This window comes from Oncorhynchus nerka, linkage group LG25 (assembly GCF_034236695.1).
Source record: "Oncorhynchus nerka isolate Pitt River linkage group LG25, Oner_Uvic_2.0, whole genome shotgun sequence".
NCBI classification, from domain to species: domain Eukaryota; kingdom Metazoa; phylum Chordata; class Actinopteri; order Salmoniformes; family Salmonidae; genus Oncorhynchus; species Oncorhynchus nerka.
In genome coordinates this window covers 17899694-17926585 of record NC_088420.1, presented here as the reverse complement: position 1 = coordinate 17926585, position 26892 = coordinate 17899694, and the positions used below count along the sequence as shown (strand labels likewise).

At 43.1% G+C, this 26892-nt stretch overlaps 1 protein-coding gene across 2 annotated transcripts; it reads left to right on the top strand.

Moving 5' to 3' along the window:
• The first annotated feature begins 3306 nt into the window (after positions 1 to 3306).
• LOC115109107 (hippocampus abundant transcript 1 protein) lies at positions 3307 to 21493 on the top strand. Of its 2 annotated transcripts, none has more exons than XM_029633706.2 (12): positions 3307 to 3531; positions 6453 to 6548; positions 7234 to 7296; positions 7396 to 7523; positions 7777 to 7891; positions 8133 to 8351; positions 13215 to 13328; positions 14871 to 14942; positions 18264 to 18376; positions 18468 to 18565; positions 19071 to 19237; positions 21190 to 21493. In XM_029633706.2, exons 1-12 carry the CDS (start codon positions 3451 to 3453, stop codon positions 21394 to 21396), a joined length of 1473 nt encoding a protein of 490 aa, XP_029489566.1. In that variant the 5' UTR covers positions 3307 to 3450; the 3' UTR covers positions 21397 to 21493. The 2 variants fall into 2 exon arrangements, with proteins under 2 accessions (XP_029489566.1, XP_029489567.1); XM_029633707.2 differs by lacking the exon at positions 3307 to 3531 and adding an exon at positions 4408 to 4494.
• The last annotated feature ends 5399 nt before the right edge of the window (positions 21494 to 26892 follow it).

Here is a 26892-nt window from a genome sequence, read left to right as displayed (position 1 = left end):
TTTAGAAATCCATGTTATTCAATTATTACACCCACACTGCTCACACGGGCCAACGAGCGTCTGCGATGCCAAGGGCTAAAATAGAAGCAATTTCTATTTCTGACACAGATTGCGCTGAAAGTCCTGCCTCTCCCATCTCCTCATTGGTTTATAGAAACAGGTACCCACATGCCATCTCCTCATTGGTTATACCCACGTGGGTGATTGAAAGACAAACTGTTTTGCCGGTAGTCGTGGTAATACTATGAAAGTTTAGATGCCAATCACCATATACAGTGGGGAGAACAAGTATTTGATAACCTGCAAAATTGGCAGTGTTTCCTACTTAAAGCATGTAGAGGTCTGTAATTTTTATCATGTGTACACTTCAACTGTGAGTCGGAATCTAAAACAAAAATCCAGAAAATCACATTGTATGATTTTTAAGTAATTAATTTGCATTTTATTACATGACATAAGTATTTGATACATCAGAAAAGCAGAACTTAATATTTGGTACAGAAACCTTTGCTTGCAATTACAGAGATCATACGTTTTCTGTAGTTCTTGACCAGGTTTGCACACACTGCAGCAGGGATTTTGGCCCACTCCTCCATACAGACCTTCTAAAGATCCTTCAGGTTTCGGGGCTGTCGCTGGGCAATACAGACTTTCAGCTCCCTCCAAAGATTTTCTATTGGGTTCAGGTCTGGAGACTGGCTAGGCCACTCCAGGACCTTGAGATGCTTCTTACAGAGCACTCCTTAGTTGCCCTGGCTGTGTGTTTCGGGTCGCTGTCATGCTGGAAGACCCAGCCACGACCAATCTTTAATGCTCTTACTGAGGGAAGGAGGTTGTTGGCCAAGATCTCGCAATACATGGCACTGCAGGATTTTAATCCATGACGGCGTAGTGTGTTACTAATGTTTTTCTTTGAGACTGTTATCCCAGCTCTCTTCAGGTCATTGACCAGGTCCTGCCGTGTAGTTCTGGGCTGATCCCTCACCTTCCTCATGATCATTGATGCCCCACGAGGTGAGATCTTGCATGGAGCCCCAGACCGAGGGTGATTGACCGGCATCTTGAACTTCTTCCATTTTCTAATAAATGCGCCAACAGTTGTTGCCTTCTCACCAAGCTGCTTGCCTATTGTCCTGTAGCCCATCCCAGCCTTGTGCATTTCTACAATTTTATCCCTAATGTCCTTACACTGCTGTCTGGTCTTGGCCATTGTGGAAAGGTTGGCGTCTGTTTGATTGAGTGTGTGGACAGGTGTCTTTTATACAGGTAACGAGTTCAAACAGGTGCAGTTAATACAGGTAATGAGTGGAGAACAGGAGGGATTCTTAAAGTAAAACTAACAGGTCTGTGAGAGCCGGAATTCTCACTGGTTGGTAGGTGATCCAATACTTATGTCATGCAATAAAATGCAAATAAATTACTTAAAAATCATACAATTGGATTTTTGATTATAAAAATTACAGAGCTCTACATGCTTTGTAAGTAGGAAAACCTGCAAAATCGGCAGTGTATCAAATACTTATTCTCCCCACTGTAAGTTCAAAGATGAAAAAGCATGGAAGGAGGAGGGATGACTAGAAACGATTCGGTTGGCCGTTTTACGTGTGGATTAATTGGTGGAGTAGAGGAGCTTGTGCATTTCAGGTAAAATAACAACTCAATGTTTATATCCCAGGACAAATTAGCTTGCAATAGCAAGCTAGCAAAATAGGACAAATTACCTAGCAAGCTAAATAGCAAAATTGCCATACATGTTTAATGCTTTTCGACCTGTCCCAAAATTAATGTCATTGGTTCAGAGTTTGTTTTGATATTTTAACCTGCGTGTCATGATCGCGTTTGGTATAGGGGGACAAAATACATTTATGCACGATAGCACACGCGCGCAGCCGGTTTGGGTTCGGTGTAAAGAAGCAAAGTTCAGTTTTCCTCAAAATAATAATTATTGCAAGCTATGACATGACTTTATAAAATAAAATTGAATAATGTTGCAAGAGAAAATATAATTTGCCCTCATTTAGCTCGCCAGATCATTTGCACAAGGGGGAATGGTATATGGCCAATATACCATGGCTAAGGGCTGTTCTTACGCATGCCGCAACACGGAGTGCCTGGATACAGCCCTAAACCGTGGTATACTGGCCACATATCACAAACCCCAGAGGGGCCTTATTGCTATTATAAACTGGTTACCAACGTAATCAGAGCAGTAAAAATAATTGTTTTGTCAAACCCGTGGTATACTGTCTCATACACCACGGCTTTCAGCCAATCAGCATTCAGGGCTCGAACTACCCAGTTTATAATTGTAAATAAATCCCCTTTGTGCATGTGCATTACCATAGATACATCCAACAGGAAAGTTTGAGGGATGAAAGTTGGACAGAATCTCAATCTCTGAGCAAGAAACATTTGGAAGAACATAAAAAAAACGGATGCTAGGCTATTTTCTGGCAATTGTGCTGTCATTATGTGCCTTTAACCTTTAACTAGGCAAGCCAGTGGGACTGCAGATAACGGCCTCTGTGATACAGCCCGGGTTCGAACCCGGGTCTGTAGTGACACCTCTAGCGTTGCGATGTAGTACCTTAGACCGCTGTCTAAGACTTCAAACCGTTATAAATGGCCCATTTGCAAGATTTACATTTTAATAGGCCTAGGCTGCAGATTAAAATCTGAGTTTATGATTGTAATTTGACTTTGCCATGGTTTCCTTAGATAAAGGCAGGAAGCCTATAGCCCTTGATAGGTCTACATCTAATTTCAAGTAGTCTACAGTAGCCTAGAAAAGATGTAGGCAAAATGTAACCTGAACGATTAAGCAGCTTGTTTAAGATTAATTTCAAGGTAAGAAGTACTTCTTTCCCAATAGCCTGCTGGAATAGGCTACTGAGGATGGTGTCATAATTTCGATCACTGAATTAAATATGAATAATATGTATATGAACTGAAAATGTTTGTCATGATTTGACCTTATATTTTTCCGAGATTCCAGTAGTTTTGAACGCGGCAATACGAGGTCAATTCATGACGTTAGTGATCTTCAGGTCTGAGCTCAAGAAAGAGGCCCGAGTTCAGGAGATGAAATTCCGAGTTGGATAACCGTTCAAATGTACTTTTCCCAGTCGGAGCTCGTTTTTTTCCAAGTTCCCAGTTGTTTTGAACGCACAAATCGGAGAATTTCACATTCCCAAATCACAGTTGTTTTGAAGGCGGCGTAATCTTTGATTGCGGGTAAAATGCACGTCAGAACATCGTGTGATGAGACGTCATTACGTTTTAACAATGTTTTTGCAAAGATGGCGGTGGCTGAGTGAATGGACGAAACAGCCCTTTTAGTTCGAACATTTGATTTATTCCGTTTCTTATCCAACATAATCTGATTGAAATAGTTTGTCTAAAATTTCTTTACAAATATATTCTTATTAAACAAATAACTAGAATGGTAATATGACACAGAGCAAAAAGAAGAAACGGGCGAATCGCAGTCTCCTGCTGGCGAAAAAAATTATTATCAAGGATGGAGGAACGGTGAGTTTACACCAAAATCGCACTATTTGGCATCGTATTTCTTGAGATTAGTTTGCCGCATGTGGTATGTCTGTCTACAATATGTGAAATGTAACGCGCTAGCTCGTTCTGCTTGCCAGCGCCCTGGGGGAAGTTCCGATGCCTCTTCCTAGTCCTATCAAAAACAACAGTGCTAGCTACGTCAGCTAGCTAACGTATCTGCTGGTGCTAACTAACGTTGTCTGTTTGTTTAGTTCCGTGTAACGTTAGCTACCTATCCTCTAGTAAAGGTATAGCTTCTCACTCAGCAGTATGGTAGCGACACTACATGACCAAAAGTATGTGGACACCTGCTCGTCGAACATCTGATTCCAAAATCATGGGCATTAATATGGAGTTGGTCTCACCTTTACTGCTATAACAGCCTCTACTTTTCTGAGAAGGCTTCCCTCTAGATGTTGGAACTTTCTGCGGGGACTTGCTTCCATTCAGCCACGAGCATTAGTGCAGTCGGGTAGTGATGTTGGGCGATTAGGCCAGGCTCACAGTTGGCATTCCAAAGGTGTTCGATGGGGTTGAGGTCAGGGCTCTGTGTAGGCCAGTAAGGTTCTTCCACACTGATCTCGACAAACCATTTCTGTATGGACCTCGCTTTGTGCACAGGGGCATTGTTGTGCTGAAACAGGAAAGGGCCTTCCCCAGACTGTTGCCACAAAGTTGGAAGTACAGAATCGTCTAGAATGTAATTGTATGCTGTACTGTTAATTTCCCTTCACTGGAACGACGGGGCCTAGCCAGAACCATGAAAAACAGCCCTATTATTATTACTACTCCACCAAACCTTACAGTAGGCACTATGCATTCTGGCAGGTCGCATTCTCCTGGCATCCGCCAAATCCAGATTCTTCTTTCAAACTGCCAGATGGTGAAGCATGATTCATCACTCCAGAGAACGGGTTTCCACTGCTCCAGAGTCCAATGGCGGTGAGCTTTACACCACTCCAGCCAACACTTGGCATTGCACATGGTGACCTTAGGCTTGTGTGCAGCTGCTCAGCCATGTAAACCCATTTCATGATGTTCCAGACGAACAGTTCTTGTGCTGATGTTGCTTCCTGCGGCAGTTTGGAACTCTGTAATGGGTGTTGCAACCGAGGACAGGCTATTTTATTTTTTTAAACACGCGCCTCTGCACTCAGCGGTACAGTTCTGTGAGCTTGTGTGGCCTACCACTTCGGGGCTGAGCTGTTGTTGCTCCTAGACGTTTCCACTTCACAATAACAGCACTTGCAGTTGACCAGGTCAGAAATTTGATGAGCTAACTTGTTGGAAAGGTGGCAGCTTATGACGGTGCCACGTAGTGCTTGGCGATATGGCCAAGATACCATATCACGGTATATAAAAAAATGTTGACACTATATTTTATGTTTTTATTTTATTTGCTTTATAAGTAGTGCATGACCTCAGGGTGGCAACACATACATTCTAAGTGATTTAAATGTGTATTTCTCCATTTTGATTAGTTTTATACTGTTCAATTCCACCCAAAATATTTTTTTGCATTTTCATACATTTCTGCATTTACTGCACTCATTTGAGATAATTTCCACACTGCCATGTAGGGCTGCACTATATGGGCAAACAATCTAAACCTTATTTTGAACCAAATGTTGCAATAGCGATTTGACATGATTTAGAGCAAAACACTATATTCTATAGTTAGAATATGATAGTGGGCACTTTGAATAGTGTTGTTTGACATGAAAACGAAGGAAAATGCCAGGGAGGAGTTATTGTGATAGGGTAGGAACCAAAGTGTTGATAATTGTTTCCTATGGGACCCTATAATCTTTGGCTACATTGACTGTTTTCTCTTAGCTACTTCATGTAGCTAACATATTGATGCTTCTTGTATTCCTCTTTGATTTAGAAGGTACAGTTGCACAAACAACATGCTGATTTAGAACTACACCATCACTGGTGTTATCAGGCATGTCTACTCTGACTCCGTACATTTATTAGCAAGCTACCTAGCGATTAGCGGCTAACAAGATTTAGGCCCAACTCGCTAAGAAAAGACAAACTAGCTGCTTGCAGATGTGAGCAAAACAAACTAATAGTGTAATTTATAGAACGCTACTGGATTTATATGAAGAAGCAAATTGAAAACAGCTTTGTTGTCATAAACATTGTTGCATGTGCTGCATTGATCATGCAGACTGAACGCAAGTGTCTTGTGGTCGAGGAACAACAAATGCGCTCCTTGAGTGGCAGGGTGGGGCTAGGTCTGTGTGGAAAGCTGCATGGAGAGAGAGCAGAGAGAAATGACTCAAGTAGCGAAATAAACTTATAAAAATGTACATTAAACACGGCGTATCACATTTAACAAATCAAACATTCAAATGCCATTATAGAAGGTAAAGTAAAAACCCAAACCAGCCCATGCATCAATACCGGTATATCCTAAAATACGGTACACCGCCCAGCCCTAGACTGCCACGTCGAAAGTCACTGAGCTCTTAAGTACGGTCCGTTCTACTGCCAGTGTTTCTCTTTGGAGATTGCATGGCCATGTGCTCAATTTTATACACCTGACAACGAGGTGTGGATGAAACGGCTGAATCCACTAGTTGGAAGGGGTGTCCACATACTTTTGGCCATAGTGTATAATCATACACAGGTGATCATATTCCTGCTAACAAAAGTCAAATTTGTCATGACTGCCACTACTGGCTCTTCCAATGTGGGAAATGTAACTTTAGAAGAGTCAATAGTGGCAGATATGAATTCTGTTGTTGATGACTGTAAGCAGGAAGTTGCCACACTGTGTATAATGATGTCCTATTGCTGAGTTTACCTTTTAAATATATCTTATTTGAAAGTAAGATCATTGAGTATTGCTTGTTGACATACTTGCATAACGGTTCCACTCTGTTCACCAGGCACAAGGTTTCGGAGCTCCCAGCGTCTACCATGCTGTAATTGTCATCTTTTTGGAATTTTTTGCCTGGGGCCTTCTTACAGCACCCACTTTGGTGGTAGGTTGTCGTCTTTATTACCTATTATTTCATACAGTGGCTGCTGATGGAACTATTTAAACAATAAGGCCCCTGGGGGATTGGTATATGGCCGATTTACAACGGCTAAGGGCTGTTTTTTAATGCTCGATGCAACGCAGTGCCTTGACACAGTGCCTTGACACAGCCTTTAGCTGTAGTATATTGGCCATATATCACAAACCCGGAGGTGCCTTATTGCTATTATAAACTGGTTACCAATGTAATTGGAGCAGTAAAAATACATGTTTTGTCATACCCGTGGTATACGGTCTGTTATAAACTGGGTGGTTCGAGCCCTGAATGATGGTTGGCTGAAAGCGGTGGTATATGAGACCGTAAACCACCAGTATGACAAAATATTTATTCTTACTCTTCTAATTACATTTTAACCAGTTTATAATAGCAGTATGGCACCTCAGGGGTTTGTGTTATATGGCCAATATACCACGGGTAAGGGCTGTATCCAGACACTCCGTGTTGCGTTGTGCTTAAGCCCTTAGCTGTGGTATGTTGGCCATATACCATATGTTGGCCATATACCACACCCCCTTGGGCCTTATTGCTAATTGCTGGCTGTCAGTCAATCGGCATTCAGGGCTCGAACCACCCGGTTTATAATCAAAATTAAGTCTCTACTATGTGTTCTTATCCCCTTGTTATCCAGGTCCTACATGAGACATTCCCGAAGCATACGTTTCTAATGAATGGCTTGATCCAAGGGGTAAAGGTATGGTGTTTGAACAGGTGTTATTATTTTGAACAGCACATCTAATTGCACTTCAATTCTATTTCCATTCATTGGGTGTGTCTTCTTATTGTGTTTCAGGGCCTGCTGTCTTTCCTGAGTGCTCCGCTGATTGGTGCCCTGTCTGATGTGTGGGGTCGGAAGTCTTTTCTCCTGCTTACTGTTTTCTTCACCTGCGCTCCCATTCCACTGATGAAGATAAGCCCCTGGTACGATGGCACGCAACCAGAGAGAGTCCATAGTTACTGAGATCACCATTCAAATGAATCATAGTTCTATGGAATCTATTGTGGTTAAACCAATTGGGAAGATCTGAACTTCGTGCTGAATTTCACACTGTTCTACTTTGCACTATTCCATATTTTCTGCAAGATGCATTAGCTAATATAATGTGATGTGTTGAGATGGAACTGAGAGTCAAGTGTAATAATAACTGAGTGCCATATCCTGCCTCTGTTTCAGGTGGTATTTTGCAGTTATCTCTGTGTCCGGTGTGTTTGCTGTAACCTTCTCCGTGGTCTTTGCCTATGTGGCTGACATAACGCAGGAGCATGAACGCAGCATGGCCTATGGACTGGTGTGTATCAGACATTACCTACACAATTTATTCTAATCTTCAACTTTCATGTTTGCCACCTCACCTTTTTTGATTCAGTGATCTGTGGTCCATTTGTGGCTAAAATAGTTATATCCTTTAGAACCTATTTGCAATTTGGTCCCACTTAACAAAGTAGACATTTTGCACAAACTCAAGAAAGTGAAACTCCAATTTTATTTAAAGAGTTAGTCAGTAAACCACCTCTACTCTTGTTCGTTAGGTGTCGGCCACCTTTGCTGCTAGCCTGGTGACGAGCCCGGCCATCGGAGCCTACCTGGGCCGTGTGTATGGTGACGGCCTGGTGGTGGTGCTGGCCTCAGCAATCGCTATGCTGGACATCTGCTTCATCCTGGTGGCCGTGCCCGAGTCTCTGCCTGAGAAGATGCGGCCAGCATCCTGGGGGGCTCCCATCTCCTGGGAACAGGCCGACCCCTTTGCTGTGAGTACATGGTCCACTTCTAAAGGTTCTGTCAGTTTCTCTACCCCATGAATTAACTGTTATGTTTATGTACCCCATTAGTGTGCTTTTAGAGTTCAACATGATTTGGATTGGCCAGATGAGATGCCTTCTCTTGACATCGATATTTATGGCAAATTACATGAGGATTCAAGAAGTAAAGGGTTAGCCCAGTCCTACCAATGTACAAATATATTGTCTTGTTTGGGAAACATTCTCAAACCTGTGAAGATGTGTGCTTCACTTTGGCACTGATCAGTGGTAGTAGCTAGAATTTGTATTAGGCTTTGGTGGGTCTCTGAGACCGAGGAGGAACATGGACATTTCCTTTCTACCACGTCACAGTCCTGATGATGGGGAAAGTTTAGAATTCAAAAATAACGTGTGGGGGGGAGACAATGGTATCAATGGAATTGGTGGTGGAGGCAGGTATTGTTCTTGGTAAAAAAGAGGGCTCAGCAATAGAATGTGGTGAGAATGGCTGTGCTGCAAGACCTTGTCCTCTTGACTGACGGCCATGGCTTCCCTTATAGAAGCATTATAGCATCTGGTTGTATGTTGACACTTTCAACTAGCTACTCATGTTACCAGTGGTCCTCCTGAGTCTTACCATTTGCCTCCACAATAACTCAATCACTTAATGTTTTCATTAGATTTCATAAAAGAACAAGACCAACTGAGATGTTGTATGCATTTTGGAAGAGAAACTGACCAATTGTAATGTGGTTAAGTTGCAAGAGGTTACACCCTTACAATTAACCACATTACAATTGGTCAGTTTCTCTTCACAAATGCATACAACACCTCAGTTGGTCTTGTTCATGTGTTTGGACTGAATTGTTTGGTACAGGCCATGTTAGTGTACCTCCGCTTTTAGTTACGAACAATGTCTTTCTAATTGGGCATAGAAACCAACAGTGCCCAAAACCGGTTAACCGTGCTGAAATGGCACACAAACATCATTTTTGAAAAACACAATGGGATTTACCTGGCATAAGGAACAAGCGTTTAGACCAGGGTGTGTTCTACATTATGCAAACCTGAACTCTCCTAAAATGGGTTGTTTTTACCTTTATTTAACTAGGCAAGTCGGTTAAGAACAAATTCTTATTTTCAATGACGGCCTAGGAACAGTGGGTTAACTGCCTGTTCAGGAGCAGAACGACAGATTTGTACCTTGTCAGCTCGGGGATTTGAACTTGCAACCTTCCGGTTACTAGTTCCGGTTACTAGTCCGGTTACTAGTCCAATGCTCCAACGCTCTAACCACTAGGCTACCCTTTGATGGTCCATGCTATCTGGTATCCTTGGGATGTCCCTTCCCTAAATGTAACTCTTACCGTAACCATTTTAAATGACAATTTCATTGGGGGGAGACATCGCAAACTGTTGTTTGAAAGGGGGAGGGAGTGCTACATACACAGAGGCAAAACAGGGGAATTATTAACATATTATATACATAGAGAGGGGTCTGAAAAGCACATGTCATAATACTCCAAATCGCCTAGGGGCTGCGCCACTAAATGTTTGAAGCTAAATTACACAATGTACAGCAGCTACTCATGGCACAACTTAACAGGTCTTCCTCAGGCAATGTTGAGTGGGAAGGCTATGTTGCTAAAATAAATCAACATCACACAGGGCTCGACATTAATGCTTGTCCGGAACAAGAAAAGCAAATAGTCTGACTAGAAAAATATAGATTTGAGTTGACCGAATGGACAAGTAAAACAAATCTAAGATCATATTAAACAATTACTCTGATCAGAATTGGGGGGGGGGTACATTTTGCAGTTTTAAAGCAAATTTCATGTAATTCTACTCACTTTGTCATGGGGCTGAGGGAGAATTTCCTGAAATTCTACACATTTTGCCGTGGCTTATGCTGTGTTCATATGCTGAGCGACTCAAACATAACAATCAATGCCATGACATTTTTGGAATTTTATATTCTTCCTGACTGTCAATGTTTTATTTTGGTGGTTGTTAGTTCTCAAATATCTTGTTTAAAAAAAATATATAGTGCCATTATCTTTTTCTACATACATTATATCTGGTTTTAGTCATTTTAAGTTTACCCTGAAAAATGATTACAATTGTAATTATTTGTATAGATTTTTTGGAGTGGTCCGCAACTGCTAAATGAATATAGGGGGGAACTGAGACTCACGTGGGCACATTTGTTGATATTCCTTGCTGAGTTATAGCTATTACTGGTCAGCAAACAGTCTTTGTACGGTCATGGAATTCTTAGAAAATTCTTGGTGTCTACATCAGCTGCGTGTGTGCCAGAGGAGAGAGTTAGACATTTACAGCAGGTAGGCCTAGCCCATTAAAAAATGACAGACTAACGAGATAGCCAATTCAACACATCATGTCGTTTTTCGGTAGTTAACTATTAAGTGGGGGTGTAATGGTTCACCAAACCCACGGTTCGGTACGTATTGCAGTTTTGGGGTCACGTTTTGGTACAGCGGGAAAATGAAATGCCAACCGTTACTGTAGTTAAATAAAAAATACAAAGTGCTGATATTCATGTAATGCCTGATGAGAGCACAATCAGGATTAACAACTTATCTTAAATGAAAACATGATTAATCAACAACACTAAAATAAAGTGCAATGTGTGTGAAATCAATATGTTAACATGGCTCGGACATTGTATAAGGTTGCTATATGCTATAAGGTTTTCTTACAAAGAGAAAAATATGCACACTTGAGACTCATAAAGGGGGCTTGTCTGTAGCACAGTACTTCCCCCACTCTGGGGCAATGAGATGGGCTGGGCTGTCACTAAAGCCTTGTTCACACTGCAAGCCTTAATGCTCAAATCTGTTTTGGACTACTGATGGTCAAAACAGCAAGTTACAAGTGACCAAATCAGATTTGTGTGTGTTCAGACAGCAGTCATTTACTGACACGGCTATGCTAGTTGTCATAGTAACGACAGGTGTGTGTGTGCAGTGGTGTTGGCTGATTGTGCTTCCTATCACTCAGAAGTTATGTTTCAAACTAAGTTGACAACCCTTCCTATCATGGACGTTTCTCAGTTGCTTTGAATGTTCAAAATCATAGTGTAAAAACACTTAAAACAAGTCATTTTTGGCTAGACACAGCAGTCAACTAGGTAGCTGTTTAGCATTTTAGCACATTCACACATTTGTTTGTGTTTGTAAACATTTTACAAGGTAGTTAGCTACCACATGTTCTTGTCAAACTGTCAACAGTGTAGCTACCAAGCAACAAGATCTGTTTAAGTCTTAACTACTTGAGGGCAAATAAATCAGATTTGACCGTTCAGACACAAGTCACATGGCCAGGAATCCAATTTTTTTTCTGAATTCAAACCACCTATGAAGGTGGCTTGAAATATAAGATTCCAGTCTGTTCCGATTGCAGGAAAAATAACCAATTTGAAATCAGATATGCAAATAAATAGGATTTAGTACTTAGGACGTAAACAAGGTGCTGAAATCCCTTATTCTAAACCACACAGAATGGGAGCATATCCGTGGCTATAGGCTAAACATGCCTATCGCTATTGTAATTTATTTGGCCTTGTCAGAATCCGCTGCGAAGAGCTGCTTGAATGCAGAGGGGAGATTAAGTTTATTTTGATTTACTTTTTGCGTTTCCACCTTGCTCCTGGTGGTATGAATACTTTGGTCATGTCGGTGTAAATGTGTCAACATATTTGAGGTGCTGGGAGCTGCATAGGCTATTCTGGTTGAGCAGTGGCTACATAGTATTGTTAACTCTCTGTCCATCGCCATTGTAATCTACTGTGAAGCCAAAATGTTTTCAAACTGGAGATTTAGACGGTGATGGAGAATCCTGATTTATCGACCCCATCACTCGTAATCGTACAGAACTACTTCCCGATTACAACGTGCAGAGCCTATAGGCGTTGTTTGATTATTATAATTTATTTTATTCGGGTTCATCGTGCGGACCGAATCACCGACTGTTCCGTATGAATACATTTACCCTTACACCCATAATTCTCTGGATATGTTAGATGAAATGGCTTACTTTTTAAATCATAGGCTACCATCTGTTGTCTTACTTGTCACTGATAAACAATTATATTCTACTGGCTATTGTTGATAGTCTATAAAGAGAAAGCTACAAAAAGACACCTAGCATTGGTCTTGGCTAGCCCACGGTAGGCCTTGGCTAGCCCACGGTAGGCCTTGGCTAGCCCACGGTAGGCCTTGGCTAGCCCACGGTAGGCGTACAGTATCAATATCTATTTTGAAAAGCAGTCGGTCTTAAAGGGCAACATCCTATTTTGAGATGTAATAAATAATTACAGACTTGCTTTAGAAACAAACATTTACGCAATTAATCTAAAGCAATTGTATCAAATAGAGTAATGTCTTGCATTGTAAAATTATATCATACAGCTTTTAATACATAATTAATAATAACCAAATGTAGCCTATTACTAGCTGAATATAGAGAGAAAGCACACACCCCAATGCATTTAACTGCCAGTGAGGAAAAAAAGTGAACATTGAACCCTGAGTAAATATATCCAAATCAATGCAAGAACAGAAGGGCATGCTAAGATGGCTAGTCATTATTAGTCAGGTCATTTAAAAATTGGTGCGACCAAAGGTTAGTGGAAAAAGCTAGTCTAGAGCCCTGGATTGACCTACAACAATGAGGCTAAAGGATTATTTTTTTTTTAGTCTGAGCGAAATCTCTCCCTCTCACTTGCTCTCTGGTTGTGACCCAGTTCTCATAGAAGGCCTCCTTTCTGCCATAAGACTTGTGAAGGAGTGGATGGGTGTTCATTGTACATCATATTGTTATCACCAACCCTTTGCTTTCTGTCTCCAGTCTCTAAGGAAAGTGGGCCAGGATTCCACTGTGCTGCTCATCTGTATAACAGTGTTCCTGTCCTACCTCCCCGAGGCTGGCCAGTACTCCAGCTTCTTTCTCTACTTACGACAGGTCTGTCTACAATGTATTCTGTCAAACGTATGGCCCAAATAAAGTGTGTGTGTGTGACGCATGTCAGATGTGTCCACCCCCTTCCTGTATTAAAATTATTCTCAAATGTTTACTCTATTCTACTACCATTTACTTTGTTCGTATTCTTATCTTGTATTATTTCTTATTGTTGAGAAGGAACCTGCAAGTAAGAATTTCATTGGACGGTGTCTCCTGTACATAAGACAAACTTAACTTTTTGAGTTATTGCCATGATCAATGTCACGGAGGTCAAGTCCCCTTCATAGTCAAAATATTTGGCAGACTTGTCAAAGGGGTTTTATAGTTAATTTGAAGAACATTGCAAAGTAATTTCACAAATGGTCCGTTACACCGGTCATTTCTGTTCTTTGCTGCTTGCAGCTACACTACATGCTCGTCAAACATCTCATTCCAAAATCATGGGCATTAATATGGAGATGGTCCCCCATTTGCTAACAGCCTCCACTCTTCTGGGAAGGCTTTCCACTAGATGTTGGAACATTGCTGCAGGGTCTTGCTTCCATTTAGCCACAAGCATTAGTGAGGTTGGGCACTGATGTTGGACAATTAGGTTTGATGGGGTTGAGGTCAGGGCTTTGGCCAGTCAAGTTCTTCCACACTGATCTCAACAAAACATTTCTGTATGGAACTCTCTTTGTGCATGGGAACATTGTCATGCTGAAACAAGAAAGGGCCTTCCCCAAAGTTGGATGCACAGAATTGTCTAGAATGTTATTGTATGCTGTAGAGTTAAGATTTCCTTTCACTGGAACTACAGGGCCTAGCCCGAACCATGAAAAACAGCCCCAGACCATTATTCCTCCTCCAACAAACTTTACAGTTGGTACTATGCATTGGGGCAGGTAGCGTTCTCCTGGTATCTGCCAAACACAGATTTCTCCGTCGGACTGCCAGATGGTAAAGCGTGATTCATCACTCCATAGAATGTTTCCACTGCTCCAGAGTCCAATGGCGGCGAACTTTACACCACTCCAGCTGACGCTTGGTATTGCGCATGGTGATTATAAGCTTGTGTGCGGCTGCTCGGCCATGGAAACTCATTTCTTGGAAGCTTCCGACTAATAGTTTTTGTGCTGACTATTTTTACGCGCTTCAGCACTCGGCGATCCCGTTCTGTGAGCTTGTGTGGTCTACCACTTCGCGGCTGAGCCGTTGTTGCTCTTAGACGTATCCACTTGACAATAACAGCACTTACAATTGACTGGGCAGCTCTAGTAGGCCAGAAATGTCAAACTGATTTATTGGAGAGATTGCATCCTATGGCGGTGGCACTTTGAAAGTCACTGAGCTCTTTAGTATGGGCCATTCTACTGCCAATGTTTGGCTATGGAGATTGAATGGCTGTGTGCTGAAATAGCCAAATCCACTCATTTCAGGGGTGTCTACATGTAGTGTATACTTAGCTAAATCATTGTCTTTGCTTGATGATGGGTGTAGTTACTTTGGTCTCACTGGCAATACAATCATATGCATTTTGTTTTTAATTTATTTTTTCTACAGATTATGGGATTTTCACCTGAAAGTGTTGCAGCTTTCATAGCTGTTCTAGGACTGCTTTCAATCGTTGCACAGGTTAGTTGTCATTCAATTAACATGTACAGTGCCTTCAGAAAGTACTCATACCCCTTGACTTATTCTACATTTTGTGTTACAGCCTGAATTCTAAATGGATTATTTTCTCACCCATCTACACACAATGCCCCATAACGACAAAGTGAAAATGTGTTGAGTGATGGGGTTTGTGCAATTTTATTGAAAATGAAATAAAATATTATTTTATAAGTGTTCCCACCCCTTTGCTATGACACTCCAAATTTAGCTTGTGTGCATCCAATTTCCTTTGATCATCCTTGGGATTTCACTACAACTTGATTGGAGTCCACGTGTTGTCAATTCAATTGTTTGAACATGATTTAGAAAGAAACACAACTGTCTATATAAGGTCCCACAGTTGACAGTGCATGTCAGAGCAGAAACTATACCATGAACTCCAAGGAACTGTCTGTAGATCTCCGAGATATACTGTATGTGTCATCACAATTCTATCACAAAAGTGAGTACACCCCTCACATTTTTGTAAATATGAGTTTCTTTTCATGTGACAACACTGAAAAAATTACACTTTGCTACAATATAAAGCAGTGAGTGTACAGCTTGTGTAACAGTGTAAATTTGCTGTCCCCTCAAAATAACTCAACACACAGCCATTAATGTCTAAACCGCTGGCAACAAGTGAGTACACCCCTAAGTGAAAATGTCCAAATTGGGCCCAATTAGCCATTTTCCCTCCCCGGTGTCATGTGACTCGTTAGTGTTACAAGGTCTCAGGTGTGAATGGGGATCAGGTGTGTTAAATTTGGTGTCATCGCTCTCACACTTCCTCATACTGACTGGTTACTGGAAGTTCAACATGGCACCTCATGGCAAAGAACTCTCTGAGGATCTGAAAAAAAAATGTGTTGCTCTACATAAAGATGGCCTGGGCTATAAGAAGATTGCCAAGACCCTGAAACTGAGCTGCAGCACGGTGGCCAAGACCATACAGCGGTTTAACTGGACAGGTTCCACTCAGAACAGGCCTCGCCATGGTCGACCATTGAGTGCACGTGCTCAGTGTCATATCCAGAGGTTGTCTTTGGGAAATAGACGTATGAGTGCTGCCAGCATTGCTGCAGAGGTTGAAGGGGTGGGGGGTCAGCCTGCCAGTGCTCAGACCATACGCCGTACACTGCATCAAATTGGTTTGCATGGCTGTCGTCCCAGAAGGAAGCCTCTTCTAAAGATGATGCACAAGAAAGCCTGCAAACAAGCAGACTAAGGACATGGATTACTGGAACCATGTCCTGTGGTCTGATGAGACCAAGAAACTTATTTGGTTCAGATGGTGTCAAGCGTGTGTGGCGGCAACCAGGTGAGGAGTACAGTCAAGCGTGGTGGGAGTGTCATGCTCTGGGGCTGCATGAGTGCTGCCGGCACTGGGGAGCTACAGTTCATTGAGGGAACCATGAATGCCAACATCTACTGTGACATACTGAAGCAGAGCATGATCCCCTCGCTTCGGAGACTGGGCCTCAGGGCAGTATTCCAACATGATAACGACCCCAAACACACCTCCAAGACGACCACTGCCTTGCTAAAGAAGCTGAGGGTAAAGGTGATGGACTGGCCAAGCATGTCTCCAGACCTAAACCCTATTGAGCATCTGTGGGGGATCCTCAAATGGAAGGTGGAGGAGTGCAAGGTCTCTAACATCCACCAGCTCCGTGATGTCGTCATGGTGGAGTGGAAGAGGACTCCAGTGGCAACCTGTGAAGCTCTGGTGAACTCCATGACCAAGAGGGTTAAGGCAGTGCTGGAAAATGGTGGTGGCCACACAAAATATTGACACTTTGGGCCCAATTTGGACATTTTCACTTCGGGGTGTACTCACTTTTGTTGCCAGCGGTTTAGACATTAATGGCTGTGTGTTGAGTTATTTTGAGGGGACAGCAAATTTACACTGTTATACAAGCTGTACACTCACTACTTTACATTGTAGCAAAGTGTCATTTCTTCAGTGTTGTCACATGAAAAGATATACTCAAATATTTACAAAAATGTGAGGGGTGTACTCACTATATGATATACTGTATATCCGGGGAAGGTTATAAAACTATTTCTTCAGTGTTGAAATTTTCCAAGAGAAGTTGTCTCCTTCATTGGGAAAAAAAATAAAAATATGGAACTACACAGACTCTGCCTAGATCTGGCTGAGCAACCAAGGAAAACATTTGTTTAACCCTTATTTTACCAGGTAAGTTGCCTGACAACACATTCTCATTTACAACAATGACCTGGGGAATAGTTACAGAGGAGAGGAGTGGGGAAGAATGAGACAATTGGAAGAAGGACCTTGGTCAGGGAGGTGACCAGGAACCCACTGACAGAACTGCATAGTTCCTTGGCTAAGATGGGAGAACCTGCCAGAAGGACAACAATCTCTACAGCACCTCACCAATCTAGGCTTTATTCAAGAGTGGCCAGACAAAGCCACTCCTGAGAAAAAGTCACATGACCGCACCCCTAGCGTTTGCAAAAAGGCATGTGAAAGACTGCGAGCATAAGGCAAAATATTCTGTGGTCTGATGAGACGATGTAACTATTTGGTCTGATTGCAAGGTGCGATGCAAAGCTAATCACCCATCTAAAACCATCCCTACCATGAAGCATGGTGGCAGCAGCATCATGCTATGGGGATGCTTTTCAGCAGCAGGGACTGTGAGACTGGATCGAGGAAACAATGAAAACAGGCAAATCCTTGATGAGAGCCTGCTTCAAAGTGCAAACGACCTTAGACTGGGGGCAAAGATTTACGTTCCAACAGGACAATGACCCCAAGTATACAGCCAAAGCAATGCTGGGAAGGCTTCAAACAAGAATCCTTGAGTGGCCCAGCCACAGGCCAAACTTGAATCCCATAAAAAATCTGTGGAAAGACTTGAAGATTGCTGTTCACCGCCACTCCCCATCTAACTTAACAGAGCTTGAGAAAATATGCGAGAAAGAATGGGGCAAAAATCCCCAAATCCAGATTAATAAATATAAGCAAAGGTGATGCCGACATGCCCAAAATAACTGAAAGCTGCTTCTACAGAGTACTGCAAAATAAATGTGTGAAAATTTCTAAACCGTTTCCACTTAGTCATTATGGGGTATTTCATCCATTTTGAATTCCGGCTGTAACACAACAAAATGTGGAATAAGGGGTATGTATACTGTCTGAAGGTGCTGTAATCCCAATCTCTGCCATGTTATGTTAACCTGGTTTGGGCATTGATGAGAACTTTCATTACATGCAATATTAACATTCAAATAAATGGTTTCCAATTATATTATTTTTCTTTTCTTTGTCAGACAGTAGTATTAAGTTTACTCATGCGTTCCATCGGGAACAAGAACACTATCTTGCTCGGCCTTGGGTTCCAGATACTACAGCTCGCCTGGTATGGGTTTGGCTCCGAGCCATGGTAAGCTTTTTTAAAGTGACTCATCTGATTCAGGTCAATGAAGAGATACTCTTTCAAGTGACTTAATCTGTTTTCTCTCATCTCTCTACAGGATGATGTGGGCAGCAGGGGCTCTAGCAGCCATGTCAAGCATCACTTTCCCAGCAATCAGTGCTTTGGTTTCCCGCACTGCTGAACCAGACCAACAAGGTTTGTACTTTGTTATAGTTTTATTTTGCATCTATGCATAGTCACTTTACCCTCTTATCTACATGAACATATTAGCTAAATTACCTTGACTAACCCATACCGCTGCAGGGACTCTATTCCGGTACCCTTTTGTATATAGCCTCTTTATACTGTAGTTATTTTATTACTATTTTTCCTTTAGTTTATTTAGCACATTGTTTCTTACTTTTTAACTCTTCATTGTTGGTTAAAGGCTCATACGTAAGCATTTCACGGTAAATTGTATTCGGCGCATGTGACAAATACATTTTTATTTGATTTTGCATGTTCTTCGATTCATCTATTGGCCTGGTCGTAATTGGAAATGAAAAATGGTTCTCAGTTGATTCAGCGAAATGACATTTAAGATTTTTGTTTCCTTCAAGGAAAGGAAATAATTATTATGAACTATCCTTTTAACTTGCCTGGTGAAGTAAAGGTTGAATGCAATCCAATTGATAAATGATTGTTGGCTGTCATCTCACAGGAGTGGGCCAGGGGATGGTGACAGGGATCCGGGGGCTATGTAACGGCCTGGGCCCTGCGCTCTATGGCTTCATCTTCTACATCTTCCACGTGGAGTTGGATGCGCCTCCAGATGGCAACGGGGACACTCCGGTCCATACTCAAGCCCACCTTCAGCTCCTCCCACAGGTTAGCCCCCAGCTCCCCAACCCCAACCTTTTCTGCTCCTCTCACAAGTTAGCCCCCAGCTCCCCAACCCCAACCTTTTCTGCTTCTCTCACAAGTTAGCCCCCAGCTCCCCAACCTTTTCTGCTTCTCTCCCCAACCCCAACCTTAGCCCCCAGCTCCCCAACCTTTTCTGCTTCTCTCACAAGTTAGCCCCCAGCTCCCCCCCCAACCTTTTCTGCTTCTCTCACAAGTTAGCCCCCAGCTCCCCAACCTTTTCTGCTTCTCTCACAAGTTAGCCCCCAGCTCCCCAACCTTTTCTGCTTCTCTCACAAGTTAGCCCCCAGCTCCAACCTTTTCAGCTCTTTCCACAGGTTAGCCCCCAGTGCCACACCCCTAACACCAACCCTTTCAGCTCCTCCCACATCTTTGCCCCCAGCGCCACATCCCTAACACCAACCTTTTCAGCTCCTCCCACATCTTAGCCCCCAGCGCCACATCCCTAACACCAACCTTTTCAGCTCCTCCCACATCTTAGTCCCCAGCGCCACATCCCTAACACCAACCTTTTCAGCTCCTCCCAACATCTTAGCCCCCAGCGCCACATCCCTAACACCAACCTTTTCAGCTCCTCCCACATCTTAGCCCCCAGCGCCACAACCCTAACACCAACCTTTTCAGCTCCTCCCACATCTTAGCCCCCAGCGCCACAACCCTAACACCAACCTTTTCAGCTCCTCCCACATCTTAGCCCCCAGCGCCACATCCCTAACACCAACCTTTTCAGCTCCTCCCACATCTTAGCCCCCAGCGCCACATCCCTAACACCAACCTTTTCAGCTCCTCCCACATCTTAGCCCCCAGCGCCACATCCCTAACACCAACCTTTTCAGCTCCTCCCACATCTTAGCCCCCAGCGCCACATCCCTAACACCAACCTTTTCAGCTCCTCCCACATCTTAGCCCCCAGCGCCACATCCCTAACACCAACCTTTTCAGCTCCTCCCACATCTTAGCCCCCAGCGCCACATCCCTAACACCAACCCTTTTCAGCTCCTCCCCCCAACAGCTCTTCTTAGTCCCCAGCGCCACATCCCTAACACCAACCTTTTCAGCTCCTCCCACATCTTAGTCCCCAGCGCCACATCCCTAACACCAACCTTTTCAGCTCCTCCCACATCTTAGCCCCCAGCGCCACATCCCTAACACCAACCTTTTCAGCTCCTCCCACATCTTAGCCCCCAGCGCCACATCCCTAACACCAACCTTTTCAGCTCCTCCCACATCTTAGCCCCCAGCGCCACATCCCTAACACCAACCTTTTCAGCTCCTCCCACATCTTAGCCCCCAGCGCCACATCCCTAACACCAACCTTTTCAGCTCCTCCCACATCTTCCCACATCTAGCCCCCAGCGCCACACCCCTAACACCAACCTTTTCAGCTCCTCCCACATCTTAGCCCCCCCCAGCGCCACATCCCTAACACCAACCTTTTCAGCTCCTCCCACATCTTAGCCCCCAGCGCCACATCCCTAACACCAACCTTTTCAGCTCCTCCCACATCTTAGCCCCCAGCGCCACATCCCCAACGTTTTCAGCTCCTCCGCCTTATTGTTTAGATCTTTAGCCCGAACCCGACGGGGCTTGAATTTTCAGGCCCAATCAAACCTCTACTCGTCCTCACAATACACAACCGGAACCAGTCAGATAATACATTTCACTTTGAAGGTTTGTTTTGACATCCAGGATACCTCCTCAAAAATGACCAGACAGTTTAACAAGGTTCTATCCCTGTCTTAAAAGTTACTATGATTATTTAGACACTATGCACACTTAGAGGGTTTTGGGCACTATTTAATTTTAACTAGTTCAAGTATCAAGTATCAATACACTTGTGTAACCATAATTTGTTAAATGTTCCTAATCACTTCAGGTATGGAAAATGTGAACCTTTTTTTATTTCCTCCTCTCCTCAGAGTTCCATCATTCCTGGCCCGCCCTTCCTCTTCGGAGCATGCTCAGTGCTACTAGCGCTCCTGGTGGCACTCTTCATACCAGAGCAACCTCACCTAGGCCTCCGGCCCGGCAGCTGGAAGAAGCACAGCTCGCCCCACGGACACCCTCACAGCCTGCGGCCGCCCGGGGAGGCCAAAGAGCCCCTACTGCAGGACTCAAACGTGTAACACTGGCTACTTAGGCCAGATGCCCTCCCTCTTCAGAAAGAGAGCTCTTTTATATAGGTATAACAGACAGCAATCTAAAAGCTATATTAAGAGTTACCACTATATATGTATACATAGGAGTATGTTTTTGAGAGAAAGTTCTATCCAAAGGCACTATTTGCAATGGCTTATATTTATTGATTTTTGTTTTTTCCTTGAACTTTTACAACAAAAATATTCCCTGGACTGTTTTGATGATATTGAACAGGGGCGTAGCTCACTCAGGGACGTACACCTGGTAAGACGGGGCTGTTTCTGAACAGTGTTCCACAATCAGAAGAGGGCATCTCTGTACAACAAAAGCAACCTAGAAAGATAGATGCATCACAAAGACTGGTTAGTCCTCTAGAATTGGGCCTTCAGCTTTATGGAACGTGGTGTGAGAAAATGACACTGCGGGGCCGAGATGGAAATTCAGGTGGCATTTCCCCAGATCTCAGCATAAAAAGCCTTAATCCACATAACCATGGAATGTGAAAACGCAATGGACTTGGAATGGTACAGCTGAATTTTTAAAGCACCTTTTATTTTGAACCTCATATCAAAATGCTGCCTATATGAATTCCTACTACCACTTCGTCAGACTGACTGGTGCCTTTCCTTGGCTTTGGGAGTGTGTTACTTTTTGACGGGACCACAATGAGATCTTGAATCGCCCCCCGATCGCTCTCTCTGAAATCATGGAATGTGTGACAGATTGGCTTGGTATTTTTAGTCTTTTATTCTCATTTGTACGTGTACACGGCCAAGTCCCTGACATGTATGGATCGTACAGTTACAGGAAATGATCATACAAGAAGGGTTTGCCTTTTTGAAATATCTCGTCAGCCAACACGTTGCATAGTTACGGAATCCATAGATCCATCTCCAGTGGCCTTCTATAAACCATTTCACTTGTACAAACAATGCGCTCTTGTTTTAACTTGCTAATTGACCAAATACCAAAAGAACGTACATATTGAATCATGAAAGTTGTGAAATATTAGTTGTGTGCTCTAGTTATTTATGAGTTGGTGTTATGTAAAACATTGCAATTTCTTAATACTGTATGCTGTTTTCTTTTCCATGTATTGTAATATTGTTTTGCTGCCTTATTTCAACCTTTTAAACATTAAATTGTTGACTGACCGTGTAAATATACATTAAGTATAGAACCATGCATTTCAATAAAGTGGAATATTTTGATGTATGTTGGATTTATGGCTGGGAAACCTGTGCTATTTTAGGTGAACAGATCATTGAGCCAAATCCAAACCAGTGACAAGTCTATACTGTATCTGGTAGTCAATGCATTTTAAGGTTCCACCCATGTTCTTTAATTGTACACTCTATAAGATAAATTAATAATTTTGTATGTTTGTTTTCAAGTTATACTGTGTTGCGAAGGAGACTCCATCTCGCCTGTTGTCAAATACACATTGCAGGCAGTTATTTTACCAAGAAAACATTTAACCTCATGCTATGTTTCTTATCTTACCTATAAAAAAAAATGATTTCAGGAAATCCACAAGATGCATATCAACTTCTCAGTTCGAAGATGACAAACCAGCTAATGGATACTGAAAAAATATAAACGCAACAATTTAAAAGATTTTACTGAGTTACAATTCATAAGGAAATCAGGCAATTTAGTCTGGTTGTAGACCATCATAGCACTGAGACAGCACTTGTGAAGGTGGTAAATGACCTTTTAATGGTGTCAGACTGAGGCTCTGCATCTATCCCCGTGCTCCTAGACCTTCGTGCTGCTTTCGATACCATCGATCACCACATTATTTTGGAGAAATTGGAAACCCAAATTGGTCTACACGGACAAGTTCTGGCCTGGTTTAGATCTTATCTGTCGGAAAGATATGTTAAGTCTCTGTGGATGGTTTGTCCCCTGACAAATCAACTGTAAATTTCTGTGTTCCTCAAGGCTCCGTTTTAGGACCACTTTGTTTTCTCTCTATTTTACCTCTTGGTGATGTTATCTGGAAACAGTGTTACCTTTCACTGCTATGTGGATGACACACAGCTGTGCATTTCAATGAAATATGGTGAGGCCCCAAAATTGCCCTCTCTGGAAGCCTTTGTGTCAGACATAAGGAAGTGGATGGCAGCAAATGTTATACTTTTAAACTCAGACAAAACAGAGATGCTTGTTCTAGGTCCCAAGAAACAAAGAGATATTCTGTTGAATCTGACAATCTTGATGGTTGTACAGTCGTCTCAATTAAAACTGTGAAGGACCTCGGCATTACTCTGGACCCTGATCTCTCTTTTGACGAACATATCAAGACTTTCAAGGACAGCTTTTTTCCATCTACGTAATATTGCAAAAATCTTAAACTTTCTGTCTAAAAATCATGCAGAAAAATGTATCCATGCTTTTGTCACTTCTAGGTTAGACTACTGCAATGCTCTACTTTCCCGCTACCCGGATAAAGCACTAAATAAACTTCAGTTAGTGCTAAACGTGGCTGCTAGAATCTTGACTGGAACCCAAAAATGTGATCATGTTACTCCAGTGCTAGCCTCTCTACACTGGCTTCCTGTTAAGGCAAAGGCTGATTTCAAGGTTTTACTGCTAACCTACAAAGCATTACATGGGCTTGCGCCTGCCTATCTTTCCGATTTGGTCCTGCCATACATACCTACACGTACGCTACGGTCACAAGACTCAGGCCTCCTTACTGTCCCTAGTATTTCAAAGCAAACAGCAGGGCATTCTCCAAAAGAGCTCAATTTTATGGAATGGTCTGCCTATCCATGTGAGAGACGCAGACTCGGTCTCGACCTTTACCTGTATTTAAAATCAGTTAAGAACCAATTTTTATTTTCAATGACGGGCTAGGAACAGTGGGTTAACTGCATGTTCAAGGTACAAATCTGTTGTTCTGCCCCTGTCAGCTCGCGGGTTTGAACTTGAAACCTTCCGGTTACTAGTCCAACGCTCTAACCACTAAGCTACCCTGCCGCCCCAAGACATCTCTTCAGTAGGTCCTATGATTGAGTGTAGTCTGGCCCAGGAGTGTGAAGGTGAACGGAAAGGCACTTGAGCAACGAACTGCCTCTGCTGTCTCTGCCTGGCCGGTTCCCCTCTCTCCACTGGGATTCTCTGCCTCTAACCCTATTACAAGGGCTGAGTCACTGACGTGATCTTCCTGTCCGGGTTGGCGTTCCCCTTTGGTTGTGCCGTGGGGGAGATCTTTGTGGGCTATACTCGGCCTTGTCTCAGAATGTTAAGTTGGTGGTTGAAAATATCCCTCTAGTGGTGACCCTGCTGGTCATCTATGAACATTTGAACATCTTGGCCATGTTCTATTATAATCTCCACCCGGCACAGCCAGAAGAGGACTGGCCACCCCTCATAGACTGGTTCCTCTCTAGGTTTCTTCCCAGGTTCTGGCCTTTCTAGGGAGTTTTTCCTAGCCACCGTGCTTCCACACCTGCATTGCTTGCTGTTTGGGGTTTTAGGCTGGGTTTCTGAACAGCACTTTGTGACATCAGCTGATGTAAGAAAGGCTTTCTTTATAAATACATTTGATTGATTGATTGAATTTAAATAAATACATTTGTCCCTATGCATTTTAAATGACTGGGAATAGAGATACAGTGCATTCTGAATGTATTCACACCCCTTCACTTTATCTACATTTTGTTACGCTAGAGTGTTATTCTGAAATGGAAACAAAAATAAAGAATCCTAATCAATCTACCCAAAAGACCCCATAATGACAAAGTGAAAACAGACTCGAAATTGAGCTCAGGTGTATCCTGTTTCCATTGATCATCCTTGAGATGGAGTCCACCTGTGGTGAATTCAATTGATTGGACATGATTTGGAAAGGCACACACCTGTCTATGTAAGGTCCCACAGTTGAGTCAGAGATTAAACCAAGCTATGTGGTCAAAATAATTGTCCGAAGAGCTTTGAGACAGGATTGTGTCGAGGCACAGATCTGGGAAAGGGTAACAAATAAATTCTGCTGCATTGAAGGTCCCCAAGAACACAGTGGCCTCCATCATTCTTGAATGGAAGAAGTCTGAAACCACCAAGACTCTTCCTGGCCAAACTGAGCAGTCGGGGGAGAAGGGCCTTGGTCAGGGAGGTGACCAAAAACCCGATGGTCACTCTGACAGCTCCACAGTTCCCGATGGTCACTCTGACAGCTCACTTTCCAAAAGGACAACCATCTCCGCCACACATCAGTAAAAGGCACATGACAGCCCGCTTGGACTCTCAGATCATGAGAAACAAGATTCTCTGGTCTGATGAAACCACTCTGGTGTGAATTCCAAGCGTCACATCTAGGAAACCAGGCACCGCACATGGCCAATAGCATCCCTACGGTGACGCATGTTTTCAGTGGCAGGGACTGGGAGACTAGTCAGGCTGAAGGGAAAGATGAACCAATCAAAGTACAGAGTTCCTTGATGAAAACCTGCCCCAGAGCACTCAGGACCTCAGATTGGCGCGAAGGTTCACCTTCCAACAGGACAATGACCCTGAGCACACACCCAAGTCAACACAGGAGTGGCTTTGGGACAAGCTTCTGAATGTCCTTGTGGTCCAGCCAGAGCCAAGACTTGAAACCGATCGAAGATCTCTGGAGACACATGAAAATAGCTGTGCAGCGACGCTCTCCATCCAACCTGACAGAGCTTGAGAGGATCTGTAGAGAAGAATGGAAGAAACTCTCCAAATACAGGGCTGCCAAGCTTGTAGCATCATACCAAAGAAAACAAAGTACTGAGTAAAGGGTCTGAATACTTATGTAAATGTGATATTTCCGTTTTTTAGTTGTAGTACATTTGCAAAAATAAAAAATATGTTTTTGCTTTGTTATTATGGGGTACTGTGTGTCGATTGATGAGGGGGAAAAAACTATTTAAGCAATTTTTGAATAAGGCTGTAACGTAACAAAATGTGTGAAGGGGTCGGGATACTTTCCAAATGCATCTGTTGGTCACAGATACCTTAAAAGGTAGGGGTGTGGATCAGAAAACCAGTCAGTATATGGTGTGACCATTTGCCTCATGTAGCACAACACATCTCCTTTGCATAGGATTGATGTTGTCCCACTCCTCTTCAATGGCTGTGTGAAGTTACTGTATATTGGCAGGAACTGGAACACGCTGTCGATCCAGAGCATCCCAAATGGGTGAGGGTGAGTGAGTCTGGTGAGTATGCAGGCCCAGTGGCGACCCGTCATTCAGGGCAGGAGGGGCAGCCATGGAAAAATCCGGAGCGTAGGGGTTGGTCATGTTCTCTAGTTGTGCCATGCTTGGCTCAGTGTTCTGTCACTCATGGGGAACCTACGTCATACAAAATCTATGGGGGGTAGCTCAAATTCAAGCCTCTTGGGTTCTGCCATAGAGTTACATTAGAAGTACCCATCCAAGATCATTGGCCACGAATAAAATGACATCAATACACATATGTACCGTAGCTCTCACTGGACTGATAATCTT

What these genes read in the sequence shown, in the direction of transcription:
- LOC115109107 (XM_029633706.2), top strand. Translation starts at nt 3,451, where the DNA reads ATGACACAGAGCAAAAAGAAGAAACGGGCGAATCGCAGTCTCCTGCTG. An exon ending in TTACAGCACCCACTTTGGTG is followed by an intron (nt 6,549 to 7,233) that starts GTAGGTTGTCGT and finishes CTTGTTATCCAG; the next exon opens with GTCCTACATGAGACATTCCC. An exon ending in GGGTTTGGCTCCGAGCCATG is followed by an intron (nt 18,377 to 18,467) that starts GTAAGCTTTTTT and finishes ATCTCTCTACAG; the next exon opens with GATGATGTGGGCAGCAGGGG.